The sequence below is a fragment of the Herpailurus yagouaroundi genome, unplaced genomic scaffold (genome assembly GCF_014898765.1).
Source record: "Herpailurus yagouaroundi ecotype Mexico unplaced genomic scaffold, PumYag 159, whole genome shotgun sequence".
NCBI lineage: Eukaryota > Metazoa > Chordata > Mammalia > Carnivora > Felidae > Herpailurus > Herpailurus yagouaroundi.
This window is the reverse complement of record NW_024412400.1, coordinates 68,022,792-68,042,687: the sequence shown is the minus strand read 5'-3', so window position 1 is coordinate 68,042,687 and position 19,896 is coordinate 68,022,792. Positions and strand designations below refer to the sequence as shown.

Here is a 19,896-nt window from a genome sequence, read left to right as displayed (position 1 = left end):
ACCTACTGCACGAAGCAGGTGTTTAATATGTTTAAGTAATTTACTAAGACCTGATAAATCTGAGCCAAAAATGAAACTTGACTCTACATGAGACTTTCTCTCTCATTTCTGGACACCTTTACTCAAAACAATCTTTCCAAGGATATGCATATGGCAAACAGCCTTGAAAGATATAGATAGTGTCTCCTCCACAGAAAAAAAAAAAAATGAGGTTTGTTTACAGACTTGAAAAAAAGAAAAAAAAAAAAAGAAAATACTGTCTCCCTTGAGAATATGCAGGTATAGTTACTGTCCGGTATAAGAGATTTAGGATCCCTAAGTTCAAAGTTCCTTTTCTGTAATGTAACTACTACACATTCAGGTGTCAGCTAGCCCTCCTTTCAATACGCTGTGGAAAGTGGGGCTCCAAGAATTCATGCAAACACGATGCTTGTGCTATACTAAACGATCTTCCGTCTTTGATTCAGGGCTCTCCTCAAGTGTCCAAGAAATTATGACATACTAACTTGTTAGTATGATAGCTCAGTAAAATCTCAGACTTTTCACAGATATTAACAGATTCTTGGCAAGAAGAGCTGATATCGACGCTGCAGTCCTAAAGCCTGAGAATTTTAATCAAAATTGAACAGTAGATAAAAAATCAATTTTGTGTATTATGCCTTTTGTTTCAGCATTTGTCTTTGTGTGCACACCTTTCCACTGAGGCTCCCCCCACTCATATGCCATTGGCTGCACATGTGACAAATATTAAGTGTCTACTGTGAAAGTCATAGCTGTAACCATCTCTGCAAGGCCCTTCCTGTTCTCAGTCTCTCCCTGTCCCTAATCCATCCTTCAGAAAGCAATCTTCCTAGAAGGTACATATGGTCTTGGAATTCTCCTACCCTAAACCTGTTGATGATTTCTTATCATATCAAGAACTAACTTCTAACCGTCAACTTTTCTCCAAAGACTTCCATGAAATTATCCTCACTTACCTTTCAAGACTTTACATTATGATGTAAGAAGAATGAACTACTTCTGTTCTGCCTACTGTTGTATTGTGTCATGATAGAGGAGTATGACTTTAAGTAAGGAGGTGGAGTTCTTCCCCAGTATGAGTTTAGACCTGAGATATTTAAGTGTATTTGTAAGGTACAATAAAAGTTTATTTTGTAGATATGATTGTGCATTTGGTACAAAAAAAACACAAGTATTATTTTGGCTGACATCAAAATTCTTAGAGAGAGCTTTGTTTAGGAAAATATTTGAATATGGAAAGTGAGACAAATGACATGCCTTGGAAGTCAACCACAAACAAACAAACAAAAAACCCATGAACTTGCAAAGAGGAGAGTAAAGTTGAGAGGAAAGCGGGGTGAGGGAGAAAACTGTGTTATCATAAGTTTAAGATACTGCTCACAATCATACAGATTGATAGAACGGAGCTGGGATTTGATCCCAACCAGATGGATTTCAAATCAATTCTAAGTTCTTTGAGTTACTGTGAGATACATTCCCTTGACTTCAGATCTTCAAAAGAATATGATGTGCCCATTACAGAAATGTAGTATTGGCACTGCAGGGGATAATGATATGCGTGCAATAACCCTAATTTACATTTCCCCAACTGCCTGACGAGAGGAGGCAGTGGCACTGAATCATGAGAAACAGGAGTCAAGTGTTCCAGGAAGTGACCTGTGCTAAAGTTATCAGTGGACCACAGCAGAGTTGTGAGAACAGGTTCAGGAAGCTAATTCAGGAGCAGATGGAAACCAAGACTTTATCATTTTATTTTCCCAAATATGCTATTGTAGCTGCCTACAAAGGATCATACGTTCATACCTAGCTTACTACTAACTCACCACCTGAGTTCGTAGTTAATGTCAACAATAGCTCTAGGGGCATATTCCTACTTCCCAGCATTCTGAGGAATTTCAGAAGCACTAGACATAAATACGTCTATGACAGAACTGTATTAAATAGCTTAATCTTCAGAAAAATAGTGTGTGACCTCTATCAAACATTGAGTGTGCGGTTTAGATATAGATTCTGGAAAGTCCTGGGCAACTTTCCAAGGTCAAGTGAGACCCAGAGTGGGTCTTGGTCCTCTGCTAAGTTTTGCAGCTTTCTCTGGATTCCTCTTTACATGCTTGCTTACTTCACTTACAAGACATGGACTCAGGCAAATCATCACCTTTTTCCCAGGTCTTGTACAGAGCTCTCACAAGAGGCCTGAGAGGGCCTCTCAGATCTGAACAGTTGAGTAGCCATTTCTCTGAGGCTCTATTGTTGACTCTTTCTCCCATTAGCTTATGCTGTAGCACCTTTTCTTCCCTTCTAAGGATTTTCTAGACTCGATTCTTACAGTAGCATTGCCTTTATTTATTACTTTCTAACTCAGGTTTCTAATCCAGAAACCCTCTCTTAAATCACCAGGCAGAAGGAACACTTAATTCATTTTGTTGTGGATTGTCATTTTGTTTTTCTCACCCCAAATTGTTGTCTACCTTTCCTAATTTTTTAAATCATCCTGTGTAACTTTCACAGCCTTTTTCTCCAGGCAATTAGCAAATTATTTTCCAAATGACATTTCTCACAATGCTCAATATCTGTTCCCTGCTTACAGATTATTGTAGCAATGCTTATTATCCATATTGTCTGTCATTCAATTTTCCCCTAGTCCCAGCACAGGGGAAAAAAAAGTTATTTCTGGAATGAAAATTACTAGCAGCAATCGCTATCTTCTCTACCTTTGTGATTGCCACACAGGTGCTGCTTCCTTAGAACACACGCTTTAAGCTTCCTCAAACCCTGCAGTCTCAACTTCTTCTCCACATTTCCTGCCAAAAGGGTAACTGAATAAGGCTATTGCAGAACATCTTCCAATCCTCTGTCTCTATCCATTGACAGGATGAAATTGCAGTATAAGTAGATGTTTTAAAAAATCCATGTGAGGGGAGCCTGGGTGGCTCAGGCATCCAACTTCGTCTCAGGCATCCAACTTCAGCTCAGGCCATGATGTCATGGCTAGTGAGTTCAAGCCTCGTGTCAGGCTCTGTGCTGACATCTCAGAGCCTGGAACCTGCTTCAGATTCTGTGTCTCCCTCTTTCTCTCCCCCTCCCTGCTTGGGCTCTGTCTCTCTCTGTCTCTCTATCTCTCTCCCTCTCTAAAAAATAAATAAACATTAAAAAAAATTTTAAATCCATGTGAATATTTTTAACTTTCAAGTCTGTAAAGCAACTCTTCTCACAAATATTGCCTGCAGTCTTGAAAAGTTAACGTGCATCACTGGGTGTCAGACCATACCTGCATATAATTAGCAAACTGCAACTGTTTCAAAAGATTGGCACTGTTTAAACAAGAACTAAGAACTCAAGTATCCAAGATTAACATTTCATCCTTAGGATGGTTATTTCAGAATAAGACTGAGCTATACAAAGGATTTTTATCTTATTACTTATACCATACCAGTTCTGTAGGTAATGTGAAATTTATGAAAACAACAACAACAACAACAACAACAACAACAACAAAACTAGGCATGATGAGGCAATCTTCAGAAATGAGGCTACTTTGAAAAGGAAAGCAGAACTTTAAGTAAGTTTTTCTATCTTTAATAAGTTTAAAACGGGGCAGCCATGAAGTACAGGGTTTCTTATTTGTGAGTTAAATTCCATGTTGAACAGTGCAAATAAATAGAAATTCAAGAATGGTTAAAGCTCACCATCTCCTCCCACTGCTGCTTCCTGCTAACTCACTTTTTGGAAGTGGGTTTGGTTTTTTGGTTTGTTTTTTGTTTTTTTGTTTTTGTTTGTGTGCGTTAAAATGTCTTCTGCATTTATTTCTTTAAATTCAAGTTAGTTAACATATAGCGTAGTATTGGTTTCTGGAGCAGAATTGAGTTTTGTTTGTTTTGTGTGTGTATGGTTTTGTTTTGGGTGTTGTTTGCCAAGATAGTGGCAAAAGCACATATATTAGTAGGGAAAAAACTCTATGGACTCCCCAGAGCAAGGAGGTGGGGCCCACTCTACTAACCAGCAGCTGAGCAATCCTACAGTTCCATAGGCAGCATGGCTTAGGGGTACAGAGGGAGTGGTCAATCCTTCTGGAATCCAGTAAGTGTCCCTTTGAAATTGAACTGAACATTGCATCCAAAAGCAGCCCCTAGAGACCTCTGCAAGTTAATGCAATCTCTTTCTCTCTTTCTTTCTCTCTCTCTCCCATCCCCCTCCCTTTCTATTTATCACAATGTGTGATTTTGTGTCACTATGCTTAGTTTTCATATACAAGTATATTCCCGTTGCTTCAATTTGGGCATTCCAGTGGGAATATAAATACCATAAATCCAGGTATCTTGAATGTTCTGTTCATTGCTTTGTCTTTAGCCCAGAACTCAGTAGGCCCACAATACATATTCATTAAATAAATACATACATACATGAATAAATGCACTGGTTGTAAATGGCCCCCTGGACACATCTTGTGATGGTACGCTAAGGTGGTATTTTTTAAATGGAATATAAATTCAATCAGAAAGTTGAGATGTCTCCTTTCTCGGTAACACTGTACAGTTTCGATATTGCCCCTAACTCCCTAATAATTTTCTGTATAGCCAGTGAATGTGTTTATCTTTGTATCTGATTTTAATTACTTGGCTGAAATGTAAATTAAAATTTTAAACCAGGAGAGAATGACCTTATAGGAATTTAGTTTCTCTACTTAAAATAAGAAAGGCAGAAGGAAGGCTTTTGTCCTGATTCAGATCCAGCAATGGTTCACACAGCAAGATGCAAAAAAAATCTGCTAGGGTCTCAGCCAAGAGAAAAAAAGAAAAACAGTAACAACAACAACAACAACAACAACAACAACAACAAAACACAGTAAACCACAAGAAGTAGCAGCCTATGAAAACCTAATACAATTTATCTTGGCTGTCCCACTGGACTAAAATTAACATTTTTCTCCCTTTGCCTTTTGCCCATATGAAATAGTAAGATATATTTTGAAATATTCAGTTAAATTCCCGTACACCACTGAGACACCCCTAAGGCGGCTGTAATAAGGGAATATCTGACGTTTCGTCGAATTACAAAAATTATCTGGCTAATAAATTAAAGCTCTTGAATCTATGTAGCAGCTTCAACTACAATATTGGTACAAGCTGATCTTACAAGTTGTTCCCTACAGAATAGTTAACATGATGAAACCAAGTGAAGAAACAGAGAGAAAACGCCCACACTTATTTTATTTTTATTGAAGGTAAAAACCACCTGCACACATTTCTGTTCAAAGAAAAATGTTCAGTTTCATTTTGTCCTCACACATAGAAACATACTCCATAGAATGGGAACTACTCCTTTTGTTTCTTGTTCTATCGGAATTTGATTTGCATATTTTGGGACATGTTAAGGTGCTCTCTGTGATTTAGAGAGTTTATAAAAAGGTAATTTGATCTCAAATCATAGTTTCTTTCTTTATTTCTAATGCTGAAAAGCTGCATACCCTTCTGAGAAGTGAGCCATGAGGGGAAGACATTAGCTTGCCTTGTATTAGATAATAAAAAAGTTCCACAGGGGACGAGTTACATATTATGACATTGTGAATATAAGGCTCATTTGGATATAATTCATTACTACATCATGTTGCACAGGAAAGCAATTTTTAAGCAATACAAGTGCACTTCATTTGTAAAGGACCCAGCTATAACACACAATCAGTTATTGAAGACAGAAACTGATTTCCCAAATCAGGCATATAAAATTTAATATATTTGCTCCAGTTATAATGAAAGGGAAGGAAACTTGAATGCCTTTTCTCTTCCCCCAGACAAGAATGACACTTTGTAAAATTTGGAAAGTGCATTTTTGCATGGGGAGTTGACTATATTTTTGATGCCACAAATGGAATGAAATTAAAACCTTCAATAAAATCTTTAATAAAATATTTGAAATACTTATTAGACATATGCAAGATCTGAAATGCATTAACGAAATAAGGAAAATGATGGACATTAACTGTTTTTGTTTTCATATCAGCGTCAATTTTCCATATTATTCAATTTAATCCTACAGGCTGACTAAATTATTCTATAGAAAAAAAAAAACAAAACAAAACAGCCAAATTATATTGGCTTATTTAAGTTCCCTAAATCTATACGTATTATTACTTGGGATTCTCAAGAGAAAGAAAACCAGCAAAATGTACACATATTTAGAGAGAGATTTATGTTTAAGAAATTGGTTTACACAATTGTGGAGACTAGACAAATCCAAAATCTGTGGGGCAGACCAGAAGGCTAGAGACCCAGGGAAGAGTTGCAATTCAAATTCAATGGCAATTTGTTAGTAGAATTCCCTCTTCTCTCTGAGACCGAAGTATTTTTTTTTTAATTTTTTTAAATTTTATTTATTTTGAGAGACAGAGAGAGGGAAAGAGAAAATCCCAAGCAAGCTTTGCACTGTCAACACGACACCTGACGTGGGGCTTGAACTCAGGAACCATGGTATCATGACCTGAGCCAAAATCAAGAGTCAGATGCTTAACTGACTGAGCCACCCAGGTGCCCCCAAAGTCTTTTTCTATTCAGGCTTTAAGCTGACTGGATGAGGCCCACCCATTAATTATGATAATGAAGGTCATCTGCTTTACTCAAAGTCTACTGATTTAAATGTTAATCTCATTTAAAAAACACCTTTGCAGGAATATCTAGAATAATGTTTGACCAAATATCTGTGCACTGTGGCCTAGCCAAGTTGACACGTAAAATTAACCATTATACTGTAGTTATAACCATCTAAAATTTAGAAGATAAACTCATCTATCCATTCTGTGATAGTTTCCCAGGATAGAGGCAATGAGGAAGAAGTTTTTATCACCCCTTTCTATGTATCTGAATTACTAGCCAACTTTCTCTATTACCAGCTAGAAACACCCATTTGACTTTTTTTTTTTTTTTTTTTTTTTTTTTTTTTAGTAGCTGTAATAAAGTACTTAATTTGATTTGGCAAACATGCATAAATCATCTATTTACACATATATTTTCATTTAAATTTCCCCTGTAACCACCATGATGAGATTACGGGATTAAGACTTTTAGTCACAATTTTGAGCATTTTACTTAATTTCTAAAAGCACAGATTGAGATTTTCAAATTGCAAATCTCAAAGGGCCATATCTGTCATTTGAATCTTGATTTCATTGACATTAAAAAGGAACATGAAAGAGAGAAGTATGTAATCAGTTCCCAACCTTTCCATGTTTAACTTACACTTCACTCTACTAAATGTGATCATTACCAACTTTTCTATCGCTAGAATGTCGGGAAGTCAAGTGAATCCACACAGGAAACTGACATACTTTATCCTCAAAGAAAAAGGTTTGTTTTTCCCTTGTACTACATCTGACTGATCTTGTTCCTTTTTTGGAATGAATAAGATCAAGAAGTGAACGGATGAAAAAGCATATGATAGTCAATGCAGGAAAGACATAAGAAAGATGTGACAAGTCTTAAGGTTGAGACATTTTCAGGATAGAAAGCCAGTAAGCACAGATGACCTTGATATATCTGATGGAAATATTTCATTGACCATAGAACATAGTCACTGCAAAAGAGTCCTTTCATTATGTAAAATATATTCCTCCCACTAAGAATGCCACAAAAATCAAATTTAAAAACTCAAATTCCTGCATTTTGATCCTTAACAAATTTAACATAGCCCTAATGTTTACTGTGTTTTTTTTTTTTTCAAATTTTCATTTAAATTCTGGCTACTTAACATGTAGTATAATATTGGCTTCAGGAGAAGAACTTAGTGATTCATCACTTACATGTAATACCCAGTTCTCAACACACAGTCCTGCCTGATGTTTTACCTCAGATAGATTCAGTAAAAAAGATTAAGAAAAGAACATGTGTTTACTACGAAGTTAAAGAACTTAATCTTAGTACATAAATTTAAGGATAAAAAAATTGTGTACGCAGGGAGGTATAAGCTGGTCAGGGATGGGGAGCGAGGAGGGACAGAGAGGGCACGACAGCAGGAAAGCAGAGAGAGAGCAAGCCTTTTGGCAGGTCTGGCCCTAGACTAAGACAACCAACCCCTTCTTGGCAGGGCATAAAAAGACCTGTGAAGGGATCCACTGTGTGTCTCCATAAAGCCTGCGATCATGGAAATAACTTTTTGTGACACTTCTACTTTCGCTTCTTCTTGAAAGCAAAAGAATGCTCTCTACATTACACAGAATATCACTAAACAAATGTAGAGTGACTGTATATGCATTATGTATATACACATATTATGTATATAGTCATATAAACGATTTTAATTTCAAATTCCAATCATGTAGATGAATAACCAGAAGCATACGTACTTTTCCTAAAAAAAAAAAAAAAAAAAAAAAAAAGAGAGAGAGAGAGAGAGAATTCACACGGAAGTGAAGACTTTATCAAGTAGGTCTAGGTATTCTGGGTTCATCCTCTGCCACAGTCAAAATTTACTGAGTATTTGTATGCTGTGGCTCAAGTACTGGGCCAGACTCATATAGCTCTTTCTTCACTACAAAGCTGAAAGTGATTCATGCCAACAAAAAGAAAAAAAAACATGAAGCTCTACAGGTTGTAAGGAGAGATAGAATCAACTGGTAGGAGATGCAAAAGAACATTTTAAAGGAGCTGGCACCTGAGCCAGACCTCAAAGGATGCCTAGTATTTGAACAGGTCAGGACTGATAAGGTCATTGCAGACAAAAGCCACTCTGTCAATAATCTTTATTCATCCTATGGTGAGTGCTGCTCTTGCTCTGGTCAAATGGCTAAGGATTGTGAAGAGTATGAGCTTTCATTAGTCTGTTGATCTAGTCAGTGAAGAGAATTAATGTCATTCAGCATAACTCTGAGAAACTCCGAGTGAAGCAGCTCCTTTATCTGAAGTTGGGAGAAAGAAAATATTATGCATAATTAAATAAATCCTATACTATGCATTCTTTTGTGATTAAATTTAAGACAGCGTACATTTGTTATCTGGAGAGATCAATGATAGAATAGCTAATTACTTCCTTTAGGAACTGTCACTCTATTGCTATTAAATGCATTCTGCTATCATTTGCATAAATTGAATTACGTGCACTTTTGTTACACAATTACATGTTTTTCTCCAATTAAAATATCAGTTGCTGTATTACCTTCTTCATTTCTCCCAGCTTTCCTACTCTCACTCTAATACTAAAATTTATGAAGAACAATATATATAGAGAGAGAGAGACCAAAAAAAATAATAATAATACACAACAGAGAAGGACAGACAGATGGCTGGAAATTACAGCAGGAGACTAGAGAACAGTTATTGACAGCATCACCATCATCAACCTTACACTTGTACAAAAAAAAAAAAAAAGCATACCATCAAAAGCTAGAGTCCTGTAGCATCAGAGGAAAGAGAAATCACAGATTTAAAGGAGTCTTTTAATGCTCTGAAAACCATAAAACAGTCTGCGGGCCTCCATGAACTCCACAGCCAGCTTTCTTTAGGTGATGAATACCTTGACTCCTTCATCTAAGACAAAGGGAATGTGTAAACATCATCTTTTTTGAACAGAAAACCAGAACATTCATACATTCTTTGGTAAAGGGACTGTAGCATTCTTAAATGGAAGGAAGGAATCATGGGTGATACACGTGGAAAAGGAAGGACCACAAAATGAAGACACACTGTGAGCACAGAAAAGACAAAAATACTGTAACGAGTGAACAAATCTAATGTCTGGATTAAAAGAAAGGGACAGAGAAGCAGCACAATCTGTTTACTATCTTATGTCAAGGGATGGTAGGTGAAGGCAGGTGAACAAAGTTTGGGTGGAAGAATGAATTACAGATTTTATTTCTAGATGGGTTGAACTGAGATCTTTCTCCTTGCAGGTGATCAACTTCATATAAGAAGGTATCATAAAAATATAGCAGATGCTAGCAAGTAGGGTTCTAAGATTTTGGACTTGCTGGCAGTAGAGGGTACCTATGAATCCAGGGTTCTTGCTGCAGTTTGTTGGCCTGATAAAGTATGAACTTCCCCTTTCCAGGAGAAATTCATCTGTGCAATTTAAATGAAACTAATTCTTATGATGTAACCCAGTATAGGGGTAACATAGGATAAGAATGATAAATCCTCTTATGCACCTCTGATGAATGAATAAGGGCTGCCAAGAGTGTTGGGTTGAGGAGGACTCTGCAGCAAGGTCTGAACACAATGAAAAACAGAGTTATGACTGCCATGGACACAGAAGGGGCAGACAACAGGAAGTGGCAGTATGCATGTAGCGAATCTGCCATTCTTGTAGTTCAGGGCCATTAAAGCTCAGTAACAGTACTAAATAGTGTCAATGGCAAAGACTAATTGGTACTATGAAATATTCTATGCAAGTTACACGTATGACTAACTACACTACTGTTGCCAAAGGCACTGAAGGAGGAAGGAGAAGGAAGGAAAAGGAAGAAAGAAGGAGAAGGAGAAGAAGCAATAGCAGCAGATGATTTTTAAGAGTATATTTCAGAAGAGAAAACTAGCCTCGGGAATCCATTTCGATTTATTGTATCAAAAGTTAATTACTAAAATACAAAGTATATGAACCAATATTGAAAACTACCTAGGTTTTCAGAGCAGGCCTTGTTTATCAAGATACTGCTGAAGAAAATTTACATTTCCTAAACTTTTTGAAGAGTTAATTACCATTTAAAAAAATACAGTGTTTCACTAATGCTTGTAAAGATCGTTTCACAGCATAACTGAACTCAGGCTTAATTACTTGCGCCAAGCCAGACAGTGATGAAAAATACTGCTGCTGTCCAAATAGTGCAGACATTTAAAAATAAATAAATCCTAGATAGCTCCTTGTTCATTTTATTTTGTTAACAAATGTGTCTACTAAATAAAGTTCAGGAAGATGGGGTACCATACATAAAGTAATAGACTCCCTTACTATTATACTACTTTAGTTTCTCAACTTATAAAGGCCATGGGAGAAAGAGCCCACAAAAGCCAAGCAGGCTCTCGGTTGTCAATGAAGAGCCCAGTGCAGGACTCACACCCACAAACTGTGAGATTGCGATCTGAGCTTTTTAAATGCTTTAAAAAGTAGTTTATACATGTAAAAAGAAAGGCGAATGGTCAACTAAGATATAAAAAGTTTGTCGGGGCACCTGGGTGGCGCAGTCGGTTAAGCATCCGACTTCAGCCAGGTCACGATCTCGCGGTCCGTGAGTTCGAGCCCCGCGTCGGGCTCTGGGCTGATGGCTCAGAGCCTGGAGCCTGTTTCCGATTCTGTGTCTCCCTCTCTCTCTGCCCCTCCCCCGTTCATGCTCTGTCTCTCTCTGTCCCAAAAATAAATAAATGTTGAAAAAAAAATTAAAAAAAAAAAAAAAAAGTTTGTCAACATTATTTTTGCCCTATTAATACAAATAAAAACTAATGAGGACCTGGAAGTCTGGCAGCTCTGAAAAGCCATTTGGTAAGACAAAGTACATAACTACACAAATCTACCTCCCTGAATCTGTGATTTGCTTCCAGAAACCTATTAGAAAAGAATAATTAAAGAAGCAAAGACTTATGTGCAAGAAGGTTTGTAGACACAACCTAATAAATATCCTTTTATAAGAAATGGGTTCGATAAATTCATGACATCTATATAATGGAATACCAGGAGTATTTTAATATAATGATTTAAGTCTATATTTATTGGCTTGAAAACGGTTTTAATATATTGTAGGCAAAAAATTTTAAAACAGATACTGAAGGAATAGACGTGGTATAATACAGTTTTGCTTACTGATAAGAAAAGATAGAAAGATGAGGCGCCTGGGTGGCGCAGTCGGTTGAGCGTCCGACTTCAGCCAGGTCACGATCTCGCGGTCTGTGAGTTCGAGCCCCGCGTCAGGCTCTGGGCTGATGGCTCAGAGCCTGGAGCCTGTTTCCGATTCTGTGTCTCCCTCTCTCTCTGCCCCTCCCCCGTTCATGCTCTGTCTCTCTCTGTCCCAAAAATAAATAAACGTTGAAAAAAAAAAAAGAAAAGATAGAAAGAAAATGATGAGAAAGGGTGATAGCATTATGGGTGGTTTTTACTTTATTAATTCTAAGTTTCTGTGTATATTTTACTTGTAAATAAGAAAATAACAACAACAATGTTCTTTCGATATACAAATGAAAAAAAAATAGATACTATGTTAGCCATAATTAAGATACAACCCATTTTGGGGGCACCTGGGTGGCTTGGTGTGTTAGGCATCTGACTTCAGCCTCAGGTCATGATCTCAAGATCTGTGGGTTCAAGCCCTGTGTCAGGCTCTGTGCTGACAGCTCAGAGCCTGGAGCCTGCTTCAGATTCTGGGTCTCCTTGTCTCCTCTGCCCTTCCCCTGCTCATGGTCTGTCTCTCTCTCTCTCTCTGTCACTCAAAAAAAAAAAAAAAAAAAAAACTTTAAAAAAGACACACCCATGTTTTCCTTCTCACCATTTCACAGTCAAAACATTCCTGCATTCAAAAATATACTTAACCTCATTAGTTCATCCATTTCAAATTATATTATAATAATAATATATTGGGTAACTAAATTTGGAAGTTTTTAACATACTTTACTCTGTTCAGCAATGTGCTTATGATCTTTTTTATAAGTTTATTTATTTATTTTGAGAGAGCAGGAAGGGCAGAGAGAGAGAGAGAGAGAGAGAGAGAGAGAATCCCAAGCAGGCTCTAGGTTGTCAATGAAGAGCCCAGTGCAGGACTCAAACCCACAAACTGTGAGATCGTGATCTGAGCCAAAATCAAGAGTCAGATGCTTAACCGGCCTAACCACCCAGGCACCCAACCCTGCCTTATGAGCTTTAGTGCATGTACACACACACACACACACACACACACACACACACACACACACACATACACACACACACACACAGAGGTCATTCATTCAACAATATATATAATAAAGACTCAGTGACTTCATTATACAATAAACATAAAACACTATACCTGTCACACTGAAGCTTCTTCTAAGTTAAAGAGTTCTCACAACAGCCCTAGGTAAACATGTTTTATACAAGGTGACCAGCATCCCAACTGGCCAAAGCTAGACCAGGAAAAAACACAATACAGAGTCACAAATGCCTCTGGCCCTCAAAATAATGCCTCTGGCCTATTCTGTGGAATAGAATGATGGAATCAATCATATACTGGGGAATATAGCAGTTGGTATTGGGAGAAGAAACAAACAAACAAACAAAAAGTAGTAAAGATGGAAAGGGAGTTAAATCACTTTGGTGTTTCAACACTTCAGTGACTATCAGAGGAATATGGCTATTGAGGTCCATGGAACTGACTGATCCAGATTCTATATCAATAAGGCCTGATCAAATGAATCATTCCTATTCATAGATTATTTTGTAGGCCCACCCTCCTGTTTTGATGTTTCCAGTAAACTTGCATGTCTAAGTAGTTACTGTTCCAAAGCACCAAAATCATAAATAAAACAAGTTTTAATGGCTTATTTGGATTCTGACCCATCGGAACATATCTGCTATGTATCTGAATATACCCTGTTGGCTTACACAGAAGATATGTGGAAGAAGTAAACCAATTATGTAAAGAAGTGAAGGTATTTCAAATAGCAACAAGTTAAGCATAGACAGAAGTGACTGAGATAATCACATTAGATTAATACACACACAGACACACACATTTATACATACACTAACATGGTCTTCATACTCCTATGCTAATCTTGACCATGTCTACAAATGTGATCAAGTGTAACTAAACTTCTGCTTGCTTTTCTTTTGTTTGGTCAACATATAAAGTACTTGCTTTAAGTTAACATATTATGTGGGTTTTATTATAGGGTAAGTAGATTCTTCAACTGGGATATATAGTCAGTATGTCTATCAGAGATTCTCTACGAATCACCACATTCAAATATGTACTTTTCTAAAATACTGAACATAACCTTTATGTTGAACAATATTTTAATTCAGGGAATGGAATTATAAAGTACTTTTATTCTATTTACATTTACTCATTGAGGCTAGATTTTTTTTTCTATTCTTAGATACAAATTCCACTAATTCTTGTGACTGTTATGTGACCTGAGTTCTTCTAGTGAGTAATTAAAATGTTCAGTGTCATTTAATAGTCATAACTTTGAACTTTTCCCCACTTTTGATCATCTTTAAGTTGGGAACCCTGAAGTCAAAGTAAGGAGAGTAGTCAGCTCCTTTGCGTTGTGTGTCTATACCTTCAGGGCTGAAACAGAGCAAGTAAGACTAGGTAAAGTGGGAGCAAATGGTTCTCACTTGATAGATACTCTTATGAACTGGCATGGCACTTCCTGAATCTAGCTTGACTTGTTAGGTGAATTTTCCTTTTGTGCTGTTTTGTGGGTTCTTTGGAGATCCATTCATCCCACAAGTGGGGACTTCTCACCTTCCTTTGATGTGAGTAATACATTCTCCTCCAGCTCCAATGCTTACTTCTTCCACAGACCCGTATCTCTAGCTCTCTCTTTGGTAAGTTCTTTTCAGCCATCAAGGAAGCTTTATTGGAGAAGATCTGTAAGACTCCCTCCAACCCCCACTCCATTTGGGCTACTGTAACAAAATATTACAGACTGGTTGGCTTATAAACATTTCTCATCGTTCCGGAGAATGGGAAGTCTATCACAGCACTGGCAGATTCATTGTGCTGGCTGATAAGAGCCCTCTTCCTGGTTCATAAAGAATGTCTTCTCACTATGTCCTCACATGATAAAAGGACTAGCAAGCTCTGTGGGGCCTCCTTTTGTAAGACTGCCAGTCCTATTTGTGAGAAATACACCTTCGTGACCTAACCACCTCCCAGAGGCCCCATCTCCTAATACGATCATATTGATCATCGGGATTGCAATATATAAATGGGAGGGAGGCATGACACAATCCTAATAATCCTCTCTCTCTCTCTTTCATTCATATTCATATCCTCTCTGTCTGGATATAGTCCATAGAAGCAAAGTTTGTCATAGGCCACCCAAAACCTCTTCTTTTGTACTTTTATCTGCAACTAAACCAATCCATCTCTTATAACTTAGATTTCTCAAGTGGAAATCAGGCAGTCTCTGTGAGGCAGCTATCAAGTTCTTCCAAGTAGTTCTATTAAACCCTTTTTTCATTGGACTTGAGGCTTCATCCTTGGGAAGAAATTGGGACTTAAAACCACCACTAGCAGCAATCTCAAAAAAAAATCCTTTTTATCGGTTCTTTTATTTCTTTAAAACTGGGTGATCACCTCAGAGTTTTATGCTATTCTCCCCTTCAAGTTCTGCATGCTGTCCTAGTTAGATACGCACTATCAATTGTCTTTAAGCCTCAGCTGGAACTGAGATATCAACACTGTACTTTAACATTTTTACAGTATCTGGTTTTGATACGAGTTGTCACTTTTTTTTTCTTTAAATCAGAAGATAGCAGATCCTCTGAGTAACTTTAATATTACAAAATATAAAATATTTTATAATGTAAGTAGGTATTATATTAATATTTTGAATATAATCATTATATGAAAAATAAAAATGGTAAGTCAAATGACTTTCAAAATACATAGTATAATTGACCGGTTATATATAGATCACTTACTTACTTACCAGTTATATGTAGATCACTCACTTACTTAGGCACTCATTTCCTTAGAAAAATACTTATTCAATATTTACTAGACAATAGGAGTCTAATGTTGGACAAAGCAAATTTAGTCCATTCCCTCATGGAGTCTGCATTCTAATCTATTATAAGAAGAATATATTTTCTTTGCACAACCTTTGGATGTTTGGCAAGAACTGTCCTAATCTTAGAGTATATGAAAGGATGGAGAACCAGTAGAGAAGAGAGAAAGTAACTAATGAACAAAACAGTGAGCCAATAAGAGCCCAAAAGTAAGCATAAATTGATGAAAAGTAGCAGTAGGTATCTGTGATATAGAGTTAATGTTAAGATGACTTAGTAAACATAGAAACTCATAGTAGGGCATTTGGTTACCATGACTCTTAGGGAAAAGGTTGTCTTTGGATGAGATGTTATTTGGAAAAAGTTACTGTAAACATATTTGTATGAAAATATTTATTGAAGAAAAATCTCTTATCTCAATAAAGAAAAAAATGTGGCTACTTGATGTAGTACAATTGGGAATATGTGTTCAACCACTGGATGCTGCCTGGCAATATAATTGTTAGTGATTATATTTTTGTAGCTAGCTTTGAAATATATATTTTATGGATTTGCAAGTTTAAGAGGAGAATATATGCTTTACTGTCACACAACTCCTGTTCTGAGGAAAATAATGAATACTTTTATTTAATTATACATTTACAATTTTAGAACCAGCTGCCTATTTGCAAAAAGGACATTAAGTCAGCTTTTAAAGATATCTACGATGCTGAAAAAAATAATAATTATAATAAGTAAGGCAAAGAAAGCCAGAGAAAGGAAATAAATATGTAGGCTAGTCAGTACACAAAAAATGCATGCCATAAAATTCCTTATGATTTCAATACAAATAGGACTCTGAACTTACTATAAAGGCCAAAGGAAAGAGGGAAGGAGCTAGGTTATGAGATTCATTGTGTCCATAAGTTAAAAACTAAGCAGTTGATCAGGAAAACATATTAATTACTAGTGTTAACAAAAAATTTAACCCATGGATTCTTTTCCAGAGGACACTTTTGCAAAAGAGTGTCCTCAATGAAGATACAGTTGACACAGTTTCATAGAGTTCTGTTTTCCTTCTTCCTCCCAATCTCTGCTTTAGGTGGTTGGTTTTTTTGTTTGTTTGTTTGTTTGTTTGTTTGTTTGTTTGTTTTTAAATAACAGCCCTGTGTCAGTTAGATCTATCTTTGACAGACCCCTTGCATTCTCCCTCCTCCAGGGAGCTGAACCCTTCAGAATGACTTCTCAGGCTCGGGGTCCGCAGTATCCCTGCTGGGTTCAGTCAATGGGACAACTAGTAGGATACTGAAAAACAGGAGAAAGGGAGACGCTGCCATACTTCTTACTTTCTCTCTGCCTTCAGTAGCTGAGGCTACATCTCCACCCCCCTGCACGTGTATATATAGAAAGTTCCAGCTTCCACCAAGTTATCCCAGGTCCCTCTGTCCCTGCAGCTTAAGTTTAGTAATGGCTTCTTTTCTTTGGGCTGCCCCACTGTCCCAGCTGCCTTCTCAGATTTTATCACTGATGGAGTAATTTCTCTACTTTCAATGCCCTCTGCTTTAAATATTCAGAGAGTTATCTGTTGTCTGTTTGATCCTGACTGATAGAATCACCCACTATAAGTTAATGACATATCTTTCAGGTCAATTCTACGTAAACAATTTTACACTGAGCGATACCATGGAAAGTCTGCATATTACATGCTTAGGCAACAATGAACAGCAGGTGCAGAAGGGTATAGGAAACAAACTGCCATTAGGCATTAAGATACGATTTTTAGGGAGAGAATAATAATTCACCAGTACCAAAACACAAGACATTTCAGCACATAGATGCCATGATGCACCTTCAGTGGGTATGCTCCCGAGGAGCTCCCTAGAAATGCACAGATGCCAACATCTTGTCTGTAATGAGTCAATGTAACCCAGAAAGAATATCCTGGGGAAGTAGCACCCTCTCTCTCATCTACCTATAAACAACATATAGGATTCATTTAGGACTGTCTTTTCTTGGCAAACAGGGAAGATATATGGAAAAGCTAACATTCCAGGTCTTCATTTCACAAAAAATGTAAACTAGCAAACCCTTTACAAGTCGACATATATGCTAATAATATAGCAACCGTTTCAAGATACCCATTAATTATAAGACAACGGTGAAACTTTTCCCAAGAACTCAGATTAATGCTCAGATAAAGAATATTTTCTTATCATTTAACTTAAAAATCAACACATTCTGGCTAGAAAGTTCATGTGCAAACTTACCTTAAAGAGACAGATGAACTTTTAGAATTGCCTTATATATGGAACCCAATGGTTTTCAATAAAAATGTGCTAAGAAATCCGGGAATGCAAGAAACCAAATACTATCGGTGCTTGTCTTAGCTCTTAACCATAAGAGATAGTTACCTCAGCCCATAAAAAGAGGTTTATTTCATTCTGGAGTCATTAAAAATTTCAATCATATGGCTAATACCCTAGTGTTTATTACACATATATCCAATTGTGTCTGCACCCTAATTTGGCCTACCTGGGCTGTCCAAGAGGGAGAATATGCAATGACTGGAGTCTTTCAGTCTCCACAGTAGTTATGATTCTTATTATCAATTAATACAACAGCATCATAAATTTGAAACGTGCATCCTCTCTGTGAAGGGTGTGCTGGCAAGTTTTGCTGCTTGGCTTGCAGGACTTACCTTAAACCATGGCAAAACCACCAATTCAAACTCCCTGTGAGACATGTTTCTCAGGAAATGCATCCCACCAGCATCAATTTCTTCTCCACCTACCTGAAAGACTTCTTAATATCTTCTGCTTGGATTGTCTTGAGAATCTCTTGGTATAAGTGAAGATCAAGCGTTCCTGAAGTTGTAGCATTTGAAGGGCAATTTTTATGTGCATAATAGCCTATCAAAATCCCCAAAATAAATAAAATGGTGGCTGTGCAAAGTATTTTTAAAAGGCGGCAAAAATTGCAGGGGTTGCTCTTTGGTGCAGATCTTGTATAACGGGTTACATAGTCAGACTCTTCTTGAAGTCTCTGAAACCTTCCTTTGGGTGAAGTTGCTGGTTGAATGGAATCAAGATTGAGGTCTGCAGTCTCTGGATTCTCCAGGTTCTGATTCTCAGCACTATCTAGCTGGAACTGGTCAAAACCAGGCTCCTCCAGCTCCTTTTCCATGTCCCACTCTAAGTCAAGGGCAGTGGCTTGAAGGTCATCATTGTCTAAATACTGTGAATGTCCTGGAGCTCTTTGATCTGCATTGACCTTCTGATAAGCCATCTTTTTACCTGTGAAAATAAGAGAAGTATATTTTCTTAAAATAAACTGTGAAACTGAATATGGAAAACCTCATTTAAAATGGAGGTGGGGGGACCAGCAGATTACAGATCCCAACAGGAAGAGGCACACCTTGCATTCCCAATTGGAAGAAGCCTATTTTACTACCCTACAAGGAAAGGAAAAGTTTCTCCCTGCTCAGCAACAAGCTCAGCAAATAACAAAATCCAATTCAGCTAATGAGAAACCATTAACACCCTGCACACTCACTTTCTTTCAATGGACTTTTCCTTCAAAGCAGCCCCTCCAAATTTCCTCCTTTTCTCAATAAAGTAACAGTCCTCTCCTTTGATCTCCAGGCTTGCCTATGGTTTGCCATAGTTTGCAGGTCCTGAATTGCAATTTCTCTGCTATTCCAGAATAAAGCCATTTTGCTGGTAAAATAACTGGCTGTTTACTTTTAAGGTTGACAAAACAAACAATAAAGAAAATCTCCAAGGTAAAAAGAAAAGACAACAGCAATCATATTAGGTTGCTAAATAAAATTTTACTGATAAAATTTTAGTGAATATAATCATGGGAAATATACTGCCCCTATAGAAAAATCACATATCAGTTAATTATGTAATCTTCTGTTTTTCTGTTGATGTTTATTATAGGAAGAGGAGACAAATGAAACTTTGAGAAAACATAAAATAGACACACACACACACAATTATTCCTTTGAAGTTCAGGAGAATAAAAAGATCACAAATGTACAAGTGCATTGAGGATAAAATATTATCATGGAGGAAAAATTTAAGCTTACACATTGTCAAAATCACTTTTAAGAAAAACTAAGGGCAGAAGCAATAAAGCTGTGGTTTAGTAGTAAGTTAAGGAAGGAAGGAAGGAAGGAAGGAAGGAAGGAAGGAAGGAAGGAAG

The 19,896-nt window shown here is 37.1% G+C and overlaps 1 protein-coding gene across 7 annotated transcripts in view; it reads right to left on the bottom strand.

Moving 5' to 3' along the window:
* Positions 1-19,896, bottom strand: part of NAALADL2 (N-acetylated alpha-linked acidic dipeptidase like 2) — a 1,339,397-nt gene that overhangs the window by 675,168 nt on the left and 644,333 nt on the right. For all 7 annotated transcript variants that reach the window (XM_040480794.1, XM_040480792.1, XM_040480793.1 and 4 more), the window contains one exon: positions 18,482-18,983. In XM_040480794.1, the coding sequence (XP_040336728.1) occupies positions 18,482-18,975 (494 nt within the window). In that variant the 5' untranslated portion in view covers positions 18,976-18,983. The remainder of the gene's footprint in view (positions 1-18,481; positions 18,984-19,896) is intronic.